This window comes from Drosophila sulfurigaster, chromosome X, assembly GCF_023558435.1.
Source record: "Drosophila sulfurigaster albostrigata strain 15112-1811.04 chromosome X, ASM2355843v2, whole genome shotgun sequence".
In the NCBI taxonomy this organism is placed as follows: Eukaryota; Metazoa; Arthropoda; class Insecta; order Diptera; family Drosophilidae; genus Drosophila; species Drosophila sulfurigaster.
The window spans coordinates 27366704-27387424 of NC_084885.1; the positions used below are offsets into that span (position 1 = coordinate 27366704).

Consider the following 20721-nt stretch of genomic DNA (forward strand, 5'->3'; position numbering starts at 1 on the left):
TCTTTAGGCAATCTTTTTTTTTAATTGTGTAGCTTGTCTTTACATAAATGTTGCTCGTTGTGGAGCTCTTAGAAAACTGATGAAAAAAAGGAAATTTATTTAACAGCTCAACATTTTAACAGAAGTAAAGCCTACTAGACAAAAGTCAAAGCTTATTCTATTTAGACATTGACATTGACAGACTATAAGAGCAACTATTGAAATCGAAGTAGACAATCAGTTTTTAGTTACAAATCAAAATATGGCGGACAATGAGCGTTTTTACTAAACACTTTTGGGAGCTGACGCAATTGGGAACACGCATTCTTGGACAAGAGCATGAAAGAGAGAGAGACAGTGAGAGAGAGAGAGAAAGCAGGTGGGTTGTTGACTCTTTTACTCGCCACAAAATAAACTAAAGTATCATTATTCGGAATGTTTTACAATTAGTTTGAATAGACGTTGCTTTTTTTATAGACAATATATATTTTGAAGAGAGCTTGTTGTTGTGAATTGTAAGAAGAGGAATTATGCAAAGGGAGCCGACGGATGCACCGAAAGATGCGGATGCAATTCGTCAATCCACCTCGATACTTATCGAGGATCCGCGGTATCGCATCAAGCCCATGCAACAGGTGATCTCTGCATTAATTGGTGGCCTAATCACCACATTTGTTGGTGAGTTTTTCTTCATTCATATTTGTAGTCGCTTCTGCACTTCTCCACTTGGCCAATGATTGCAGTAACGCCTCTGGAGGTGGTCAAGACGCGAGTGCAGACGCAGCAGACGCAACAGCAGAACACATCGCGCAAACCGTTGGTGGTCTCCAAGCTGTGCTATGTCTTCCATAACGGCCTGATGACACACGTTTGCAAATCGAAAACGGGCAAATGTGTGCCCAAGCTTGTGCAGGGTGAAGCCGCCAATTTGCGTCCACTACGCGGTGCCATGGTGAGTCGAACAAATCGGCAACTATTGCAACTCCTCCACCTCACACTGCACCGCTCTCTAGGACGCCTTTGTGAAGATCCTCTGCTCGAATGGCGTCACTGGCCTTTGGTCGGGTCTCAGTCCCACGCTTGTCTCGGCGCTGCCATCGACTATCATCTATTTTTTGACCTACGAGTATTTGAAGCAATCATTTACGCATCTCTACAGGCTCTGGCAACCGCCGTCGCCGCCGTCGCCGCCACATGCTGAAGAGTCACCTACCTTGCGGAAAACGAATAATGTGCTGCCAATCGCCACGCCTACGCCATCCATAGTGCCCATGGCATCGGGGATTTGTGCACGCACCGTTGTTGTCACAGCCATCACGCCGCTAGAGATGGTTCGCATTAAGATGCAGTCGGGGTATATTACGTATACGGAATTGTGGATCGTCATCCGTTCGCTGATCAAGTCGCATGGCATTTTGGGCTTGTGGCGCGGTTGGCCGCCCACTGTGATGCGAGATGCACCATTCTCGGGCACCTATTGGGCGGCCTACGAATCGATGAAGCGGGTGTGCAATGTCACCGAGCCCAGTTTCCTCTTTAGCTTTGTCACGGGCGCCGCAGCGGGCGCTGTAAGTGTTTCCTGTGCAGCATTTATCCATTCAACAACAATTTTGCAGCGTTTTTCCTCACTGCTTTCTTTCTTCAGCTGGCCACATTGGTGACAATGCCATTTGATTTGGTTACAACGCACACACAGATCGAACTGGGACAGGATGTGCTGTACTCAGACGCAGCTGGTCATGGCAAAGGCGGCGGCACTACTTCTGCTTCCGCCTCCGCTGCTTCGCCCACGCCCACGGTGGCCAAGCAATCAGTGATCTCGCGCATTAGTCGCATTTATCGACAGCAGGGCGTGCGTGGTCTGTATGTGGGTGTGTTGCCGCGCATGTTGCGTGTGGTGCCCGCTTGTGCCATTATGATATCCGCCTTTGAGTATAGCAAATCCTTTTTTTTCCATCACAATCTGGACCTGCAAGAGGCCTGTGAGTATAAACAATGTTTACTTATCGAAAGCTTATCTACGTTTGCATATCGACAACAGCTGCTCGCCTATCGAAACTGTTCGAAGAGCAGTGTTTCGTCTATCGATAGTGCCGCATAAGCTTGAGCTGTTGGTAACAGCTGATCAGCCTATCGATAGTCGAATCACACATGGACATAGGCACACTCACACGTAACGCGAATATATGGAAAAGTACTTTATTTATCTGGGACTTCGAACGTCCTCGTTTTCGCGATCTATCATTTTGATTTTAATGACAATCTCAACGCGACAACGTGCACAACCCCACACACATTGAATCATACACCCACATACACAAAACACGCACACATCTACTTTAGCCTATCGACGAGCCCACTGACATCAACCAATTGCGCCAAAGCATCATCATGTCCGAGACGTCGAAGGCACGCACACGAACAGCAATGGCAGCAGCGGCGGCCAGAAGCTGTGGACTGGTTCCCACTCCTGGCCAACATACGATGACAGATCCCAGATTTCGCATACGACCCATGCAGCAAGTGGTCTCCGCTTGCACTGGTGCCATGATAACCGCCTGCTTCAGTAAGTAAATGTGTTATTACTTCACACACACACACCCACACACCTGCAATACACATGCAAATGGCGTGACACCGGCATCACACCTACACCAATACATGTGTACAAGTGTTTCCATACACCGCTGTGGAAATGTGTACACACCTACACCAGTGTGTACACACATACATACATACATACATATGTTGAAATGATAATTTCATCATCTTGTGCTTGATTTACAGTGACGCCATTGGATGTGATCAAAACACGTTTGCAGGCCCAACAGTCGGCGATGTTATCGAACAAATGTTTCCTCTACTGCAACGGCCTGATGGATCACATTTGCCCCTGTGGCCCAAATACACCAACGCCAACAGCAGCCTCCCAGAATGCATTTAGCAAGCTTTCCGCTCCCGCCTCCTCTTCATCGCACTTTACTGGCACCATTGTAAGCGTAGATATGAATATAGTTGATATCTTATATAGTAGAAGGGCATGTAAAAGGCGAAAGCAAACGACAATTTTAGAATCTATCAAAGAGATCGTCTGTCAAAGATCAAAGAGATCAGTCTGTCCATTTATGTAAATAGTTATATCTCTGAGATATTAGTTAGAGGAGTCAAATGGAGAACTTGCTGTGCAGTTTATTTCTAGTTTTAGGCATAGCTTTGATCGCGATGTAATCATTAATCTCTTGAACTAACTTTGCAGGACGCTTTCGTCAAAATCAGTCGCTCTGAGGGCATCGCAGCGCTGTGGTCCGGTCTCAGTCCAACACTCATCTCGGCCCTGCCATCAACGATCATCTACTTCGTGGCCTACGAACAGTTCAAGGCCCGCTTCACAGATCTACACTACAAGTACCTGGCGCCGATGCAAAGTCGCGACATTCCGATGCTGGTGCCATTGCTGGCTGGAGTTTCCGCTCGCATACTCGCTGTCACGTTCGTCAGTCCCATTGAGATGATACGCACCAAGATGCAGTCACAGAAGATGACGCATGCCGAGATGTTTGGCTCGGTGCGTCAGGTTGTGCAGTCGCAGGGCGTATTGGGTTTGTGGCGCGGCTTGCCGCCAACCATTTTGAGGGATGTGCCATTCTCGGGCATTTACTGGACGTGTTACGAGTACCTGAAAAGTAGATTTAATGTTGTGGAGCCAACGTTTGGCTTCAGTTTCGTAGCAGGCGCGATTTCTGGCTCGGTAAGTATCGCAAAATTCAAATTGTTCGCCTGCAGTTCTCTCATGTGTTCTAACTGGTTTCCCTTGACATTTTTGTAGGTTGCTGCAACAGTTACCACGCCATTTGACGTGATCAAAACGCACGAACAGATCGAGTTTGGTGAGAAAGTCATATTTACAGGTAGGCATGTTGCAATGCAGCTAACGAGTAGCCACTCTACTACTGATCCAACTACCACTTCGGTTTGCCTCACGCCAGATAATCCCGCCAAGAGTGTGCCCACGAAATCCGTTGCAGAGCGTTTGTCAAACATATATCGCTTGAATGGCATGCGAGGCATTTTCTCTGGACTTGGACCGCGTCTATTTAAGGTGGCACCGGCTTGTGCCATTATGATTTCAACGTTCGAATACAGCAAATCGTTCTTTTATCATTACAATGTCGATCAGCATCAGCAATCGATGCTTTTGCTGACAAACAGTAACAACAGCAACAACAACAACTGTACAAGTGCTAAGACGGACTTAGAGTAAGGAGTTAAGAGTACTGTACTGGGTAGAGATAAATATATAGATAGATAGATGAGCGTGTAAATATGTATAAAATCATACCAAAGTTAAGCACTAAATCACTGAGTTACAATAATTTTCGTAGTTTCTTGAAAGCTTTCAATGCCTTTGTAAAATTGATTGAGTGAAATAAAATTCCTTTTTTTTTTTTAAATACGAGAGTTTCGATATTCAAAAGGTGGCGCGCTGTCGATAAAATTGTGGGCAGTCACATCGGACGCTGCGATGGCTCAGCAACTATCGATATTGAGTAAATAAAATAAATCACTCATTTTGTAGATTTTGCAAATTTAATTAAAAATCTATTTTTATTTTTGTAATTACAAGTGTTTCGTTTGAAGTTAAAACTTTTAACTAATAAATGATATAACGTATACGCTATCGATAACAATTTCACAATCAACACGCACAACCCCAACGATAATTATTTACTACAAGTATTTATCTAACTATCGATAACTCTGCAAACACGTGCCCAGCGCATTGTGTTTTGTTTTGGATTGCAAAAAGGACGCAGGTCAAGAAATAAAGCAACACAATGGTAAACGATAATAACACAGCACCAGCTCCAACAGCGACTGCATCACCAGCTCCAGCTCCAGCTCCAGTACAAGATGCAAGCAACACAAAGACTGCAGCCAAGCCGAAAACCAAAGGAAAGAAGGTGCTCAAACCAGAAGCAAGCATTCCGCGCGGTCAACCGAAATCCAACCGACCCTGGAAAACACCCAAGCAAAAGTAAGTAAACATTTCACATGAACGTGGCACTCGTAACAATTCGCACCGTTTGGCAGATTCAGCAAGATCAAGAAGACTGTGAATCGCTTGACGTTCGAGAAAAAAAAGAGGCACTGCGCAACGAGTTGCGCTACATTAAGGAAAAGTCCAAGGAGATCAAGGATCAGCGCAAAGAAGCCGCTGTCCAGCATCATCAGCGTCGTGTGGAGAATGCAGAGCGTCGCTTAGCCAACGAGCGTCGCGCCGAAGTGGTCCAAGTCATCAAGAATCCGGCGAAACTGAAACGCATGAAGAAGAAGCAGATGCGTATGATTGAGAAGCGCGATCTGAGTCAAGTGAAAGTGGTGTAACAATGTTTACTTTAGGATACATTTAATCTTCTTTTTTTTATTTCCCCCCCTCTGCTAAATAAATCTAGTTTTGTAATGCAAGCCGAAAAACAATTTGATAAATGCTTAAGTTTTAAGTACTATGATTTCTTATGTACACATTAGTTTAACAAATTAACATAATAATCCAACGGCTGCGGCTGCAACTTTTCATCAGCCTTAAACTGCGCCAAGAGCTGTCGACGCTGTACATTTAACTCACAGCTTCGGACAGCCTTTTCAGTTGTGTGCTGCCGCATCAACGATTGTATTCTCAATCTTAGACGCAGATCCAATTGATGGGATTGGGATTGCAATTGGATAGCTGGAGTCGGAGGCAGTGCATCATCGACTTGGCAATGCAGCAAAGTGTCCACAAAAGCACAAATTACAACATTATTCAATTCTTGGATTGTGAGTTGATGACGTTGCCAATTTTGATTGTTGGGCACTTCAAGACGTTTGTGCATTTGTTCTATAATCGTAGCAGGCACTTGATGTTGTTCCTCACGTGCCACATTGCGTTGCAAGCAGGTGGCCAACGGTGTGGCAAGATAAAGCTGCGCATAGAGACAGCCGCGGGAGCGACACAGCTGATACAGTTTGTAGCGCATACTCTGATAATAATGATTATCGTCACAAACTATTAAATAGTTACTGCTTTCGTTGGTTGTCATTGGCAGGACGAGTTGAGGTGGCAATTGCGTGGCAAGTGGTGACGACATCCGAAGTGCATCGATTAGTTGGCTCAACAAGTTGAGTATGTTATAGCGCTGTGCCTTGTAGTCCTTATTATTGTCCAAATAGTTGTCATAGCACAAATGTAAAATGTTCCAGTTGCTCAGTTTCTGCTTCAGCAGCCAATTGCTTAAATGCGTTTTGCCGGCTGCCGGCAGCCCAATTAACGCAAGCAGACAAATGTGCGCCATTGAAGATGATTGGTGTGTTAAGTGTATTATTATTATTTTGCTTTGTTTTCTTTTTTGGTATTTAACTATCTAGTATTGCAAAGAGCAAATTGAAATCGGGTTCGTGCAGATGCTACAAACTCACAGCGGGCGCAACACTTGTGACCACCTCCTTCTGCTGCTGTTCCGCTATCAATTTGGCCGCTTGTTCCGCCTCTTCCATGCGCTTCGCATTGATTTTGGTCTGCACATCAACATAGGATTTCATCATACTTTGATTGAAACGCGCAAACTTTGTGACACATCGATCCACGCAGGTTTTCTAAATAAAACAAAACTTTAATAATTAAATTTATAATACTTGTTCTATACTCTAGATCTCACCTCCTGGTCGAATAGTTCGCGCTGACTGAGATTGTCGACACAGCGATTGAAGCACAGCTCAGTCACTTTGTTGTATAATGTGAGGAAATCTTTTAGCTGCAAGCAATTGAGAGACATTTTTGAATTAAAACGTTTGCTGAACAGTTTAACCAATTGCATTCACATACATTACGCAAATTCGAATCCATTTGTGGTCTTTGTATTTGTGAATTTGAAACCGGCTGTCTGTGAAACGTTAGGTAAATTGAAATTTATATTTATGAATATATGCTTTTCGATTCGACATTCAGCAGGCAAAGCAACACAGCTGACTGCCAATCGACAGTTGTGATGAGTTATCGATAATGTTAACGTTATGACATCGCCAAATTAAATGAATTATAAGTATTTTGTTTTAATATTAGATAATGTAATATAATATTTTAATATGTTAAGTCTACGAAGTTTTTATTTTCAATTTCTATCGCTTATTGTTGTATCGATATATATTTTCTTCTATGTCGATACAGCCCGCTTAGGCATATATCGATTATCGTGTTTAAATGCGAAAATAATTCTTACAATCATCTTCCATGCCTGCTGCTCTGATAAAAGATGAATATTTCAAATATTCTACCAGGCCACCAGAAATAAGCAGCCCGTAGCCATTCAAAAAGCAAAGTATCCAGAGAGTATTCTCTCATGCTCTTAAAATGCACTCATTGCGCATTTTGATGGATCCACAGTCCGCTCCAGTTGTTTGCTCTCCTGTGTTCGCGGTGAAATTACTTGCTACTTTTTTATGTTCGCCTGGTATTTTAGCTGCTCTCCGTCGCAGTTTCCGCAAATCTCGTCACTCACGTTTAGTAGATATATTTGTTGTTGTTGTTGTTCACTCAAAGCCAAGAACGGCTAAAAAGTGACAATTCAGTAAATGAAATACCAGGCAAACATAAATCGGGAGCAAGTAAAAAATACAAAAAGTCACTCTAATGAATAGTTGACGATCCTGGTATTTCAGTTGCTTGACGTAGCAGTTTCCAAAAAACTCGTCACACTAATGCATCTGTTGTTGTTGCTATTATGGATGTTGTTGTAGTACACGTAGTTGTTGTTATTGTTGTAGTAGGTTTATTCGTTGTTGTTGGTCGCTCGAAGCTAAGAGGAACGGCTAAAAATCAGCCAAATCAGCAGGTGAAGTACCAGGCGAACATAAATCAGAAGCAAGCAGACATACAAAAAGTCACTCTAATAGCGCCATCTATGGTTCGTAGATGATTTAAATTGGAGCTCCCTAAAGCATGCTACAAAAAATTATTTTGTGCCCATGGCTTGTTAACTTATTTTAAAATGACATTTTTGCTGCATTTGATTGTAAAAATGAGATTTATCAATTAGCATAAAGTTGTAATTATAGGCAAACAAAATTCAACCTCGCAATACCTAAATTTAGTACCAAATAATACACGCAATTATTGTTTTAATTCAATCCTTACCCCCATAATGCATTTCATTAGTTTATTATTGTACTTTCAAATGGTTTTACATTTATTTGCTTGCTCTTCTTTAAAAAAATTCGACCATAAAAACAAACAATTTTCATATAATAGTTATAACTAAATAGGTGTGTGATTGTGTTGTGTGCGTGTTCGTGTGTTCTGGTTTTTCAGTTGGGGCTACGCTCCATCATATACCATACACAGTAGCTATGTAGGTAGAGAGGTCTTTTCTTTTCTTCTATCATCGTTGTCGTTCTACATATGTATGGAGTGAAATGGAGGGAGGGCGGTACCAGATTTAGTGCATGGCAAAACTTGCATATATATGTATATATATAAAGTAGATTGGATCAGGTAAAAATATATAGTCATATGTACATGGTCTGTGGCTGCTTTGCTCTAATTTCTTTATGACGGGGGATTAAAGGAATTTGAGGTGAGGGGAGGTGAGGGAGGGAGATTAGCTAAAGCTAAGCCTAATTAGTATTATTATTAATGATGTACACTTAAAGCTAAGCGATAACGAATTCTTTTTTCCTTTTCTTTTCTTGTTTGTTTTTTTGTTGTTTTCTTTGTTTTGTTGTTTGTTGTCGTCATGTTTACATAATTTCGGAGATTTTCATATTTTTGGGCGGGTGACGATCCTTTCTTCCATCCTTGCTTCCTTTGTATTGCTTCTTTCCTTTGCATTTCCCTGCATTCCTTCTTCAGTTCGGTGGCTCCTTGCTCCGTAACTAAGCAAAATATATCAGACAGACTTTTATAGCGTCTTTAGTTTATAACTAGTTTTTGGTATCGTTATTTGTCATTCAACTCCGCATTTTTGTCTTTCTTATCCTGTTTGTTTCCATCCTTCTTCTCTAACTGCTCGTTGTCCTTCTCAATCTTGTTCTTGTCGTTGCTTTTGCCCTCTTCCTTGATATCCGTTGTTGCCTCCTCATCTTCGCTCGAAGGTGGCGCTGTTTGCGTTGTGGCCTCACTCATGATGGCGGCGGGTTGCAGCGTCATCGTGCTATCCTGATCCAAGGACGATTCCACCGTTGTCGGCTTATCCACTTGATCCACCAGATCGAGTGGCTTCAGTCCCGGAACAAGGGCGTTCAAGGGCACGGGTGAAAGATTGCCATGGCTAGTTGAGGGCGTCAGTGCATTTTGTTTCGTCGGCGTTGGCGGCGTCGATTGTGTGGCCTTGTCCACCTTCCGTTCCAACTCCAGATCGATCTCCACATCCGAGTCCATTTCAGTCTCTGAGAACGATAGTGAATTGCCCGCACGCGGCACTTGAATCCGACGACGATCCTGTCAAGGAAAATAAAGCAAATTTAGTTAAATCTCGCGTTTACTTCATGCCAGCTCACCGTGTTCAGTGTGGTTGGCTCCGAGATGTAGCCATCAAAGTCCTCATCCTCGCTGAATATGTCCAGCGGCTGTTGTACATACGTCTCTGGCAATTTGCACACAATCTGCGCCAGATCAATGAACGTGTACTCGTTGAGCGAGGCATGATTGCCACGCTTCGGTGGCTCCTTGTTGAACCACTGATTGAAGCGTCCCAAGCGACCCGCCTTGGCCATGCCATCGAAGTAGTTCTTGCCAAACACATAGCCCACATCGCGAATCTCATCGAAGCTGCCAAAGGCTAAAGTCTTGTACTTGTCGATGGGCGGCCGTATGTACTCGCAATAATCCGAGTTCTTTACCTCCTGCAGAAAATACAATTGAATATTTGAATAGGGAAAACAACTCTTTTAATCGTAGGAGAACTATCGATAGTGAGCCATAGATAGTGTCATCGATTGTTCCCCTGTATGTTGCCTTGTATTCTTGTTTTCTTTTTGGCTATCGAATGTGAGTGCTACTATCGATAGTACCATCGATAGTTTTCTATACTCACCTCGAGTTGACGCACGCAGGAGACGTATGCGAGACGCGACTGTATGTCGGGCAGGTCGGGCACTTTGACTGGCGATGTGAAGGGATTCCATTTCTTATAGAGCAGCCACCAGCCACTGAGATCGTCGCCATAATTGGTCAGATCCGTATCGTCCTGGGAGCCCACATCGATGGCGATAATGTGCGCAGCGCCCAGATTATGCATCACATCAGCTACGTGTGATCGTTATCGGTATCGTTATCGATGTGTGGGCGTATTTTTGTGTGGTATATGTGTGTGTGTAAATGATAGGCAATTAGCAATTGGTATATCGATAAATCAGTTTTGAGAAAGACAGAGAGAGTTAAGTGGGTGGAAGGAGGACAGAAGAGTGTTGGATATACTGTTTTTCTTTTTTTTTTACTCTGTTGACTGTTAATTGTTACCTGGCACATTGTTCGTGTAGCATCCATCGAGCAGCAAATGCCCGTCCCGATAATCGCAGAAGGGTGGAAAGACGCCGGCAATCGACATGCTAGCGCGACAATAACGCCACAGATGACCTGACGACCACACACGCAAATAGGACAATACGCAGATTTTGTAAGTGGGTGTGTGTATGTGTGAGTGTGTGGGAGAGGTGAAAAAAGTCAAACGCACACATTTTGCATTGTATGTGTAGTTTGTGTATGTGTGTTTTCAGAGAAGGAGAGAGAAGAGAGAAAGAATACACAGTTTTATTGCCATTGTTTGTGTGACTGTGTGTGTGTGTGTGGGTGTGTCTGTGCTGGTGTGCAATTTGATTTAACGATTTATGCTCAATTTACTCTAGTCTACATATGATGCGCTCAATTACACAAATTATATATAGTAAGTATACAGTAAATCACATACAAAATACAAAAAAAAAGTAATAGAATTACACACAACTCAAGATTCAAGAGCAACTAAATAGTATATATGTAGTATAATATATAGTATGAATATAGAAGAATACCAATATAGTATATTGTATGTATGTGTATGTATAAATGATAGGAATAGGAATATGTATGTACAATATGTGTACAATATACACATGTAACTAAATTGCACAGTGTAATAAAAGTTAACGATTACACAAGTTCATTTTCAAAACAGCAAAACTAACTAAAACTTGTTACTCTGTCTCAGTCTTTGTCTGAATGTACATACATACATATTGTGTAAGTGTATGTGTGTGTGTTTGTGTTTTGCGTGCATGAGCAACTTCAATTCAAAATGGCCGATTGAGAGCAAGATCCAAAATGGCGGCGCACATTAACGAAATTTTATATTGCTTTTGTACGTGTATGTGTGTGTGTGTGTGTGTGTGTATGTGTGGGTGGGGAACGATGGAAAAGGTACAACGGAGAGGGGGGGAGGGAGCAGGGCATACCAAACAATCAACAGTCATTTGAAAACATATCCAACACTCTTCGCGCTCTCTGTGCCACCAACAACAGCTCTAAATTGAAAATTGATATTGAAAGTTTAGAGATTATCGAGTGATATTTTTTTTTTTTGTTCTTAATATGTACTAAATCTCGCATTTGCTTATTTCGAATTTTTGGTTTTTGTTTGGTAGTTTGTTATTTGCTATTTACCTGGCAAATTATTTACATAGCCGCCATCCAGCAGAAGATGTCCATCTTGTGGATCGCATAGCGGTGGCATATAGCCGCTGAGTGACATTGAGGAGCGCACATAGCGCCACAGAGATCCTGCGACAGTTTAGTTGGCAAGTGAGCGAGCATTTGTTTCGTGTGTGTGTGTGTGTGTGTGTGTGTTTGAATTTGTGTAGCGTTTTAGTGTGTGTGTGTAATGTGGAAAGAGAAATAAGAGAGAGAGAGAGAGAAGAGAGAGCTTTGAGTTTTTGAGCAGTGTGAGAGCGAGCGAAAGACCAATGGGATTTATCATTAATTACGCATTGATAATGTTTAAATTGATGTTGCTTCATTTATTTTTTTGGCAGCACGTTTAGTTGCTAGCTAAGAATACGCACGCACAAGGAGACGCATTAGACGATTTAGCTTATATGTACGTACTACGTAGTATGTATGTATGTAAAGTACGAAAAGTAATTTGGACAGAAGACAAACAACATCGAAGGACAACAAAATGAGATAAGAAAAAGACACACACAAAAAAACAAAAACAAACCGAAACGAAACGCTGACAGCTTCCCATGTACAAAAATTGCGAAGGCGTCACGATTGCATTGCATAGAATGAATGACAACTAGCATTATCTGTATAGTAGCAACAACAACAACAACAGCAAACAACAATGAAGAGGAGGCGCCTTAAAGAGAGAGAGATATCGAATCGTGTGTGCGCGCGCGCTCTTCGATGAGATGCGTGTTTCTCTTAAGTGCGCTTACACATTACGCGTTACGAGTGACTGTTGTGCGTGTGTTGTGTTGTGTGTGCGTGTGCGTGTGTGTGTGTGATGTAAAAGTACGTGTGTGCGTGGGTTTCTCTTTTTTTTTGTCGTACAAGCTACGAATATAATACGAATTTCAAACACCAAGCCAAAACTCATAATAATGATCAATTCGAAATCCCAAATAAACACAAAAATTAAACATTGCACATTAACAGAGAGATACAAGAGGGAGAGAGACAGCATAAGGGAGAAACTAAACTAAAGCGTACGTACAAATGAAATGTTTGCTAAAAACGAGCAGCTAAATGAGAGTAAATGAGACAAAAGCAGAAGCAGGCAACGCAGGCGCGCAGCACGTTCGGCACTCACCGTTGGTGTGAATGCGATGGCAACTGGCCGTAATATCTGTGGTTAAAGTAAAGTAGGGTATCCACAAATCCTCGATGCTTACGTCCCCGAAAGTGTCGTGTATCGTCTTGTTGAACTCACGGCCCGAAAACATCGATGTAATGGGATAGGTGAGGTCCAATAGTTGCAGGAACCATTTTGTCATTTTCTACACACAAACAGAAATCAATATACATAGATTCTTTTCGTTATGTTTTCAAGAATTTTCTCACTTTTGACCACTCGCGCGCCTTTTGCGTAACGGTTGTGATGTTGCGCTCTGAACACCAGAGGGCGCCCATGAGCGCCCCAATGCTCACGCCACCGACCATATCAATCGGTATGCCCGCCTCCTGTATCGCCTTCAGCATGCCAATGTGGGCGGCACCTCGCGCTCCCCCGCCACCGAGCACCAGGCCAATCGAGTTGCCAGTCAGCCAGCGGGCGAGACGCGAGAAATCGGAATGCATATTCGGCTCAGAGAGCAGCACACGACTGTAGAGATCATTCTGAGGAGAAGGAGGAGAAGGAGAGAGAACGAAAGAAGAGTGAGTATTCCAAGTAGTTCCTCTTGATCAATGTCCTACTCACAATGCGGTATTGGCTTTTGCGCGTAAAGATGCGCTTCACGCAGAGCACATGATGATGCTTCGTTACCCAGGGTCGAGCATTCAGCCAGCTGAGCGTGTTCGCCGGCTTGGCATTCGTCGTCTCCGGATAGAGGAGCACAAGCTCCTTCTGTGTGCGCATCGCCAGCTTGTCGATCTCCCGCTCGAATTTGCCCACCAAGTGGGAACGCTCGCCCAGTCCGACGATGAGCACAACATCCGCTTGTCGCATACAACGCTGTGTCCAGGGACTCAACGAGCTGTCACACTGATATAGCGTTATGATGTTGCGATCCTCTTGCTGGGCCAGCCACGATGTCAGGCGATACTCGTTGGCCGTCTCAAAGATATTGACGCCCAGCTGTTTGCGCACCACCTCCGAGGTAAGACGCAGCACGGGACCTGAACGTGGAAGTAGTAAAACAGTAAGTTGCAAGTTGATAATAGTAAGTATTAGAATAAATTGTTTTCTTACCTATGGCACAGAGCGAGTGATAGAGCTCGTAGGTGAATGGCGTCAGCGGAACATCGTCAGTGATCGGAACGAGGGCCACTGTCGAGTATTTGTGCGTTACGGGATTCGCTTCGACCGGCGCACCGGATGAATTGCCGCCGCGCGTTTGCATCGAGCCGAGAAAACGATGACTGAGGAAACTGATGAGACGTGTGACCACAATCGGGTAGCGTAATTTGATCGCATTGAATAGACCCTCGGGCAGCTTGGCCAACTCTGAGTCACGCACCGCCATCACGGTGGTGGTGCGTGAGGTTTCAGTGATCATCTCAACAATGCCCACCAGATCACCTTTGCCATACTCGCCGACAATCTCCTTTTTACCACCCGGATGTGTGATCACCGAACGCATACGTCCACTAAGCACAATATACGTGCTATCGCTGCTCTCGTCCTGTCGATACACGGCACGTCCCGACTCCAGAAATATCCAGTCCAAGGCATAGTCACATTGACGCACCAGCGGCGACAGGCGACGCACCACACCATTGCCCAGATCGAGCACAATGCGAGGACGTTGTCGCATGATTCTGTTTTTGGGGGAAACGATGGGTTAATCATTGGGAATAGATGACAATAAATACAGTGCCTTGATAAGCCAACAGCTAATACAAGGAATAACGATTGCGATTAGTTAAGACGGTCGACTCTCAAGTGCCTAGACACGTGTAGATAAAAAGAGTTTTACAAAAGCTCTTGTACAATTCTTAACAGATTATGATTAGGTTTTTAAGGAACTCGGTGTGAATATATGTATAAAATGAAATTCCCATGCGATTTCTTTAGAACTATGAATTGGAAATAACATATCTAATAAAAGGTAGCTAAATCATGTTGACATGAAGGGCAAAAGGGACAGTTGAGTCATACAGCTTTAAGGACTTATACCGGAAATATCCTTAAATAAAGGGGACGTAAAATCGGACCGGCAAACTATGTACTTCCATATTAAATTAAAAGTTCCGAACTCTTCTTGTCCCTGATTTAGACATGCTTTGACTCAAGAAAAGGCGAATTGAAGCAAGCAATAGCTCTAGGGAAAAAACCTAAATTAAAAGGAGCAACCTTGTTTTCAACTCCATAAGGGATCTAAGCCAATAATTGGACTGTTTGATTGTACAACTACTCACTGATAGATGGCGGCACGTCGTATGAAAGCGATCCGACTGTGATTGCGCGCCTTGATGGTATAAGCGCTCGCCTCGCCCGTCAACATCGCCAGACCACCGACAATTTCTCCCGGATGGACAAAGTGAATGAGCATATCGTTGGTGTTATCCTGCTTGAGGGCACGGGTGGCATCCGCATTGCTCTGATAGACCGCCAGGGTGCCGGTCATGACGAACCACACGCAAACATCGTCGGCATTGCCCTCGGTGATGAGTGTGACATTCGGTTCGAGTTCGCGGACCTCGACAAACGGTTCAATAATATGCGCATCCTCCTCGCCAAGTCCCAGCTCACGTCGCAAACTCTCCACGGCCGACGATTGCACCAGCCGCTGATCAATTGATGTGACGGTCGAATTTAGATTTCCACTTGGCGATTCCACGCTGGGCGCATAAGTTGTGGAGCCGCGACGTGCGGCATTTTGATTTTGATTGACGGAAGCGGAGCTCGATTGCTGCTGTTGTTGCTGCTGCTGCTGCTGCTGCTGATGATGATGGTACAGATCAATGTAGGGCGCATCGCCATGCACTTCGGCTAAGTTTAAAGCGTTGGGATTGGGATCCGGATCGGACAGTGTGTGCTCCTCCCGTGAATGCCGCGACAATGGCGACGGCGTCTGGCGCACGGGCAGCGGTCGTGAGACCTGCGATGCTTGCGACAAAACGGTGCCGGGAACTGAACCAGGCACAACACTGACCTTGCTGCGCATGTGATTCTGAACGAGCTCCGCATTGAGGCCGAGGTAGTTGCGCAGCGCGGTGAAGAGCACACGCTGTAGACGTATCATTATCACTTGTATCACACGTATCATAACATCGGGATTCTCCTCAAAGACCTCCTCAAAGGCCTGCAAAAGAAGAAAGGGATTTTTTATGGGAGGAACTTAGATAGAGCTCGAGTTAAACCTGACGACTCACCTGCATGGGCAGCCGTATGACTACGGATTTCTCGATGGCCTTCGCCGTGACCGTCTTGTAGTAACTCGAGTTCCCGGACAGCACATCGATGAAGCTGAGCAGCGACGTCACCGACTCTCCCTTGCGCACCGTCTTCAGCGAGAGCGTGCTGCCGTCGGCGTTGCAGATGTAGACATTGATCAGACCCGACTGCACGATGTACACACTGTCATCGGGATCGGTGATCTTGAACAGATAATCGCCGGCCATCAGTTGAAGCAGCTGTGTGTGCTTGCACAGCTTGAGGAAAATCGGTTTCTCAAAGTGGCCGAAGATGCGGATGCTCTGCAGCATATAGAGGGCATCGGGCGGCACGCGTTCGCTGCCCTCGATCGTCTCCTCCAGATATTCGGCTGGCGGTTCGACGGTCTTCATTTCGAGCGGACGATTCTCACGTTGCAGCTGAAGGATGCGACGGGCGAAACGCATAACGGCACGTCGCTTATAGCCTTTGCCGCTGCTGTACATTTGTCCGCTCACGTTCTTCATTTTGCGCAGCATGCGCCGGCCATAGAAGAGCATTTTGTCGCGCTTGCGAAAGCGCAGGCCCCGATGATCGCCGCCCGAGGCGGATGTAACGGCACTCAGGGAACGCGCGATCTCATCGCGCAAACGCAGACGAGCCAGACGTTTGAAGTAGAGGAACCAGGCAAGAAAGAGCACGCCAATCACAAGCAGTGCACCGTACCAATACATCTACAATGCAATAGACAATAGACCAGAAAAAAAAAGAGATGATCAGAAAACGCAATTTGCATGAGCGAGTATGCACAGTGCAGGAAATGCAGCTATCACTGTCACTGCTCTCTTTACATTCATGTCAAGTTTGTCTGCTCTCTTTGCATTCATGTCTGTTCGTACGTGTGTGTGTGAGTATGTCTGTGTTTGTTGTTTATGCGTGCACAATGCACTCACTCGCATCTTGTTTGCGTTCTCACTCTCACACGCTTTTCTCTAGTTCTATATGTGGGATTGTCAACACTTGTTATTATTAGTTGTTGTTGCGCAGCCTGCTCTTCCGTATGTATTTGTATTTGTATTTGTCTTTGCATTTGCGTTTGGCTTTGCCTTTGACATTGGCCGTCGCTGCAGCGACACTTGCTGCATTTTTGTTGCTTTTGTTGTCGCTATTTATTGCTATTGTTGTTGTGATTCGGTTATGGTTTATTTCTGTAACAGGTTTCAGCTACCTCAATTATGAATCAAAACAACACTAAACAGCAAAACAAAGCAAACGAACTGTAAAAACTAATTGGAAAAATAAACTCAATTCTAATTGGACCGGTTAACACTAGAAACCCCCCCATCAGTTTTGCGATTGGCCCGAATCGTCTAATTTCAATCGAAATGAAATTGTTGTTGTTGTTGTCGTGGCTTGGATGATTACAATTGGGATTTGTTGTTGTCACGCTGACATGATAAAAATAATTTTCCGCATAACTTAAGTTTCCAAGCATGTGAGTGTGTGAGTGTGTAAGTAGCACACGCACCTGCGATCTATTTTTTTTTTCGTGTTGTCTTGTTGTTGGATCAACGCTTGGCAACAAGTCACAAGGCGCTCAATTGATTTGGCCCCAAGGGGTTAATTGAATTATGGTAAACTGATTTGAGAGAGCATAAGCGCAGAGTGGACAATACAAAATGGTATTTTGCACGTGTTTATGTACCCCCCTTCCCACTTATCCCTTCCCAGCTATCACTCCACTTAAACTAACTCAATGCCATTGTGGGTAATCATTTTAATCAGTTATCGCCTAAGCGCTCTTGATGCGCTTGCGGGGTCAAGCGTTAAGATAAGACGCAGCCTAACATACACACACACACACACATGCATACATACGTACAGATGTATAGTATTTGTAGGTGTGCGTGTGTTTATGTAAGTTAAGTTTTCTGCAAATCAAAACACAAATGTTGACGGAAGAAGCGCGAGCAAAGCAACAAAAATGCTAAGCACACAAACACATACATATACGCTAACATGCAGATTAACCACATGCTTGCGCATGTGATGGCAGAAGCAGAGAGAACAGTCAAGATGAATGACGCGAGAGCGACTGCGAGAACAGCAGCAAAAACAACAACCACTATTGATCTCTCTTGTGCTTATCGCTTCGCCGCGACACAAACCAGCTGTTAACAGCCAGTCCTGTCATATTAAGCTAAACTTAATTTGCCCTGCAGTCGACGTTGTTTCCTTCTTATTTTTTTGTTTTTTTTTTTTGTTTTATGAGTCACGACGAGCCCCCCAAACAAAGAAAAACACAATCAGTGTATACGTGATAGTGTGTGTGTGTTTTGTTTTGTTGCCATGTACACACGTATTGCACTTATGCGTGAGTGTCGCGTGTCCGTATGTGTGTGTGTTTGTGACACTTACCGTGCTAGCGATTTGCTTGGAAACATATTGACACCAAGCATCTGAGAATAATGTGTTGTAACCGCTGTTGGCGCTCGCACGAAGCAGTTCCAGCACATCCATTGTGTTTGTGTGTATGTGTGCGAGTGTGTTTGTTTTTACATACACCCTCCTGCTCCAACACACACGCCTCCTTCTCCTACTGCTTCTTTCTCTTCTTGTCCTTGAACACTGCTGTTCGGCTATCCGCTATCCGGCTATCCAACTATCCGTTATCCGTTATCCACTATCCACTGGCCGGGCCACAGTTGAAACGTGTTCTGTTTTATTTGTTGCTCGATTTTGTTGCTCCCCGTTTGATATTTTCAAAATGCGGAAATCTGTTCGATGGCAGTTTTTTTTTGTTCTGTTTTCTTTTTGTTGTTGAGCACGCGCTGCTCCCCTCCGCCAAACACCCCCGCGTTTTGAAATCACAGACGACGACAACTACGACGACAGCGGTGGTGGCGGCGGCGAGAAAGAGAGCGGAGACGTTTGAGAACCTTTCTTGTTGTTGTTGTTGCTGTTGATTCTCATTTGTTATTGTTGTTGCACTCGTTGCTCTTGCACTGCGTTTTTGGCTTTGTTTAATGCTTTAGAATCAAGAATTGGTTAGCTGCGGCTCTCTGCTTCTACTCTTTCCCTCCTTCTCCTCTCTCGCACACTCGCTATTGTTTCTATTCGTTCTCTGTGTCGCTCTGCAGACAGTTTTTGAGCGTTTTGTATTTTGTGCAATTATTGTGATTAGGCTTTTTTGCTGCAAATTTCTTATTGTAAATATAATAATGCACGCGCCATCTTCTCACACGCAGTTTATCGTTGTTTCTTTTCAGTTAATTTAAGTGTTTGTTTGGCCAACCCCCCACCCTTTATCCGGTTGGGCTGGTTATCCCAAAAAAAAAAAAAAAAGAAAATTGAAGATGTGATTTGTTTGGCACTTCTTCTTCATACACTACTACTATTGAGAGAAGAGATGAGATGATAATGGGAATTTAACTCTCGTTCAATACACTTTGGCGTAATTTAAACGATATGCCCACAAAAACACACACACAATTTGAATTTCGATCACTACGAAATCTATATCAATTTCAAAATTTGAGAAGTGAGAGCATTTTATATTTATTTCGTTTCGGATTTTGGATTCGCGTTGTTTCTTTCTGGTTTTGGTTTTGTTCTGTTTCTGGTTCTGTGACCAAGCTGTCAACTTGACTGCCAGACTGCCTGCTGTGCCAATCAGCTGTTCCACCACCAACACCAGCTCAACAACCACACGCGACACGTGCTGCCAACTCGCTTTAATAGCGACAATTGACTGCGAGTTGACAACTCTGCCAATTGTCATCAATATGCAGGCGCGCAGCTGTTTTTGTATTTCTCTCTTCTCTTCTCTTGTTTTTGTTGTTTTTAATTTGAAAACTGTTTTTTGGCGGCGCCGCGTGCTAACATTAATTTGCGGCTCATAATTGACTTGTTTAAAATTGCAGAAAATCATAAGGCATGAAACGTTCAAATAAAAGCAGACAGACAATCTGCTCAATCTGCTGATTAACAATTAGTGTACAAACAAATAAACACACATACATACATATATACATACATACGAACATTAGTATATGCGGTGTTTTTGTTTTATAAATATTAATGGATTAATGGATTGTTTATTTAAGGATGCGGTACAAGAAGCGGCGGTGAAATCGGTATTTGGCCAGCGGCAGACGACGTTTGGACCACAGATCATTTTTTACACACTCTCATTACGTTGCAGAGTCCGAAAAAAACCAAAAACTAAAACCAAATTGTAATGCAAAAGCATTAACGCTAACGCCACACACCAGCCAGATAAAGAAGATGAAGACGAAGAAGAAGATGCATGCGCATCGCATTCAAAAAATTAACAGAGCATAGCGCCACTTGATGCAGCTTACCAAGCATGCAGTTAACTGCAGTCTCTGCAGCTGCAGCTGCAACATTTTGGGGGAGGGTGGGAGATAGCTTAAAATCAAACTGCGTGGCGACGGCAATAGCGGCAATTCGTCAAGTTCATTCATGTTATGCGCATTTCCTTTGTCCATTTACCGTTACATTTTCAAATCCAAACTCCTAACAGCACTTTCGCCAACTTGCCATACCCTGTTAATTCACAGCATTCAACATCATAATATGTTAAGAGAACAGTGCCGTTGTCAGCTTGCTATACCATTGGTCTACGCAGTAAACTGTTAATTGACAGTGATACAGCTATGTTAGTTTGGGA

The 20721-nt window shown here is 43.8% G+C and overlaps 5 protein-coding genes across 9 annotated transcripts; 2 read left to right on the forward strand and 3 right to left on the reverse strand.

The window, feature by feature from the left end:
- Nucleotides 1-429: 429 nt before the first annotated feature.
- On the forward strand, nucleotides 430-4411 carry LOC133849480 (probable mitochondrial glutathione transporter SLC25A40). 3 transcript variants are annotated; one of them, XM_062285586.1, is made up of 5 exons: nucleotides 430-657; nucleotides 723-931; nucleotides 993-1547; nucleotides 1625-1961; nucleotides 2323-2479. In XM_062285586.1, exons 1-5 carry the CDS (start codon nucleotides 510-512, stop codon nucleotides 2340-2342), a joined length of 1269 nt encoding a protein of 422 aa, XP_062141570.1. In that variant the 5' UTR covers nucleotides 430-509; the 3' UTR covers nucleotides 2343-2479. The 3 variants fall into 3 exon arrangements, with proteins under 3 accessions (XP_062141570.1, XP_062141569.1, XP_062141571.1); XM_062285585.1 differs by lacking the exons at nucleotides 430-657; nucleotides 723-931; nucleotides 993-1547 and adding exons at nucleotides 2767-2972; nucleotides 3236-3727; nucleotides 3806-4411 and having other exon boundaries at nucleotides 1819-1961; nucleotides 2323-2545; XM_062285587.1 differs by lacking the exons at nucleotides 430-657; nucleotides 723-931; nucleotides 993-1547; nucleotides 1625-1961 and adding exons at nucleotides 2767-2972; nucleotides 3236-3727; nucleotides 3806-3887; nucleotides 3966-4410 and having other exon boundaries at nucleotides 2120-2545.
- A 306-nt stretch (nucleotides 4412-4717) lies between these two features.
- Nucleotides 4718-5445, forward strand: LOC133849485 (coiled-coil domain-containing protein 86). The gene is given in 3 exon segments (XM_062285592.1): nucleotides 4718-5014; nucleotides 5071-5110; nucleotides 5113-5445. Coding segments are annotated over 3 exon segments (492 nt in total). The 5' UTR covers nucleotides 4718-4814; the 3' UTR covers nucleotides 5365-5445.
- LOC133849482 (L-seryl-tRNA(Sec) kinase) lies at nucleotides 5370-6311 on the reverse strand. The gene has a single exon (XM_062285589.1). The coding sequence runs from the start codon at nucleotides 6309-6311 to the stop codon at nucleotides 5505-5507; it is 807 nt and encodes a 268-aa protein (XP_062141573.1). The 3' UTR covers nucleotides 5370-5504.
- A 45-nt stretch (nucleotides 6312-6356) lies between these two features.
- LOC133849486 (mitochondrial import inner membrane translocase subunit Tim10B) lies at nucleotides 6357-7002 on the reverse strand. Its single transcript, XM_062285593.1, has 3 exons — nucleotides 6842-7002; nucleotides 6675-6770; nucleotides 6357-6612 (listed from the first exon to the last, which is right to left on the reverse strand). The coding sequence occupies exons 1-3, from the start codon at nucleotides 6860-6862 to the stop codon at nucleotides 6424-6426; spliced, it is 306 nt and encodes a 101-aa protein (XP_062141577.1). The 5' UTR covers nucleotides 6863-7002; the 3' UTR covers nucleotides 6357-6423.
- Nucleotides 7003-8555: 1553 nt separating this feature from the next.
- Nucleotides 8556-19655, reverse strand: LOC133847102 (neuropathy target esterase sws). Of its 3 annotated transcripts, none has more exons than XM_062281898.1 (11): nucleotides 18447-19655; nucleotides 16028-16762; nucleotides 15071-15957; nucleotides 13902-14470; nucleotides 13410-13828; nucleotides 13052-13327; nucleotides 12801-12987; nucleotides 10472-10588; nucleotides 10047-10258; nucleotides 9511-9855; nucleotides 8556-9451 (listed from the first exon to the last, which is right to left on the reverse strand). In XM_062281898.1, the coding sequence occupies exons 1-11, from the start codon at nucleotides 18546-18548 to the stop codon at nucleotides 8951-8953; spliced, it is 4350 nt and encodes a 1449-aa protein (XP_062137882.1). In that variant the 5' UTR covers nucleotides 18549-19655; the 3' UTR covers nucleotides 8556-8950. The 3 variants fall into 3 exon arrangements, with proteins under 3 accessions (XP_062137882.1, XP_062137881.1, XP_062137883.1); XM_062281897.1 differs by lacking the exon at nucleotides 10472-10588 and adding an exon at nucleotides 11651-11767; XM_062281899.1 differs by lacking the exons at nucleotides 10472-10588; nucleotides 18447-19655 and adding exons at nucleotides 11651-11767; nucleotides 16982-17002.
- Between the last annotated feature and the right edge of the window lie 1066 nt (nucleotides 19656-20721).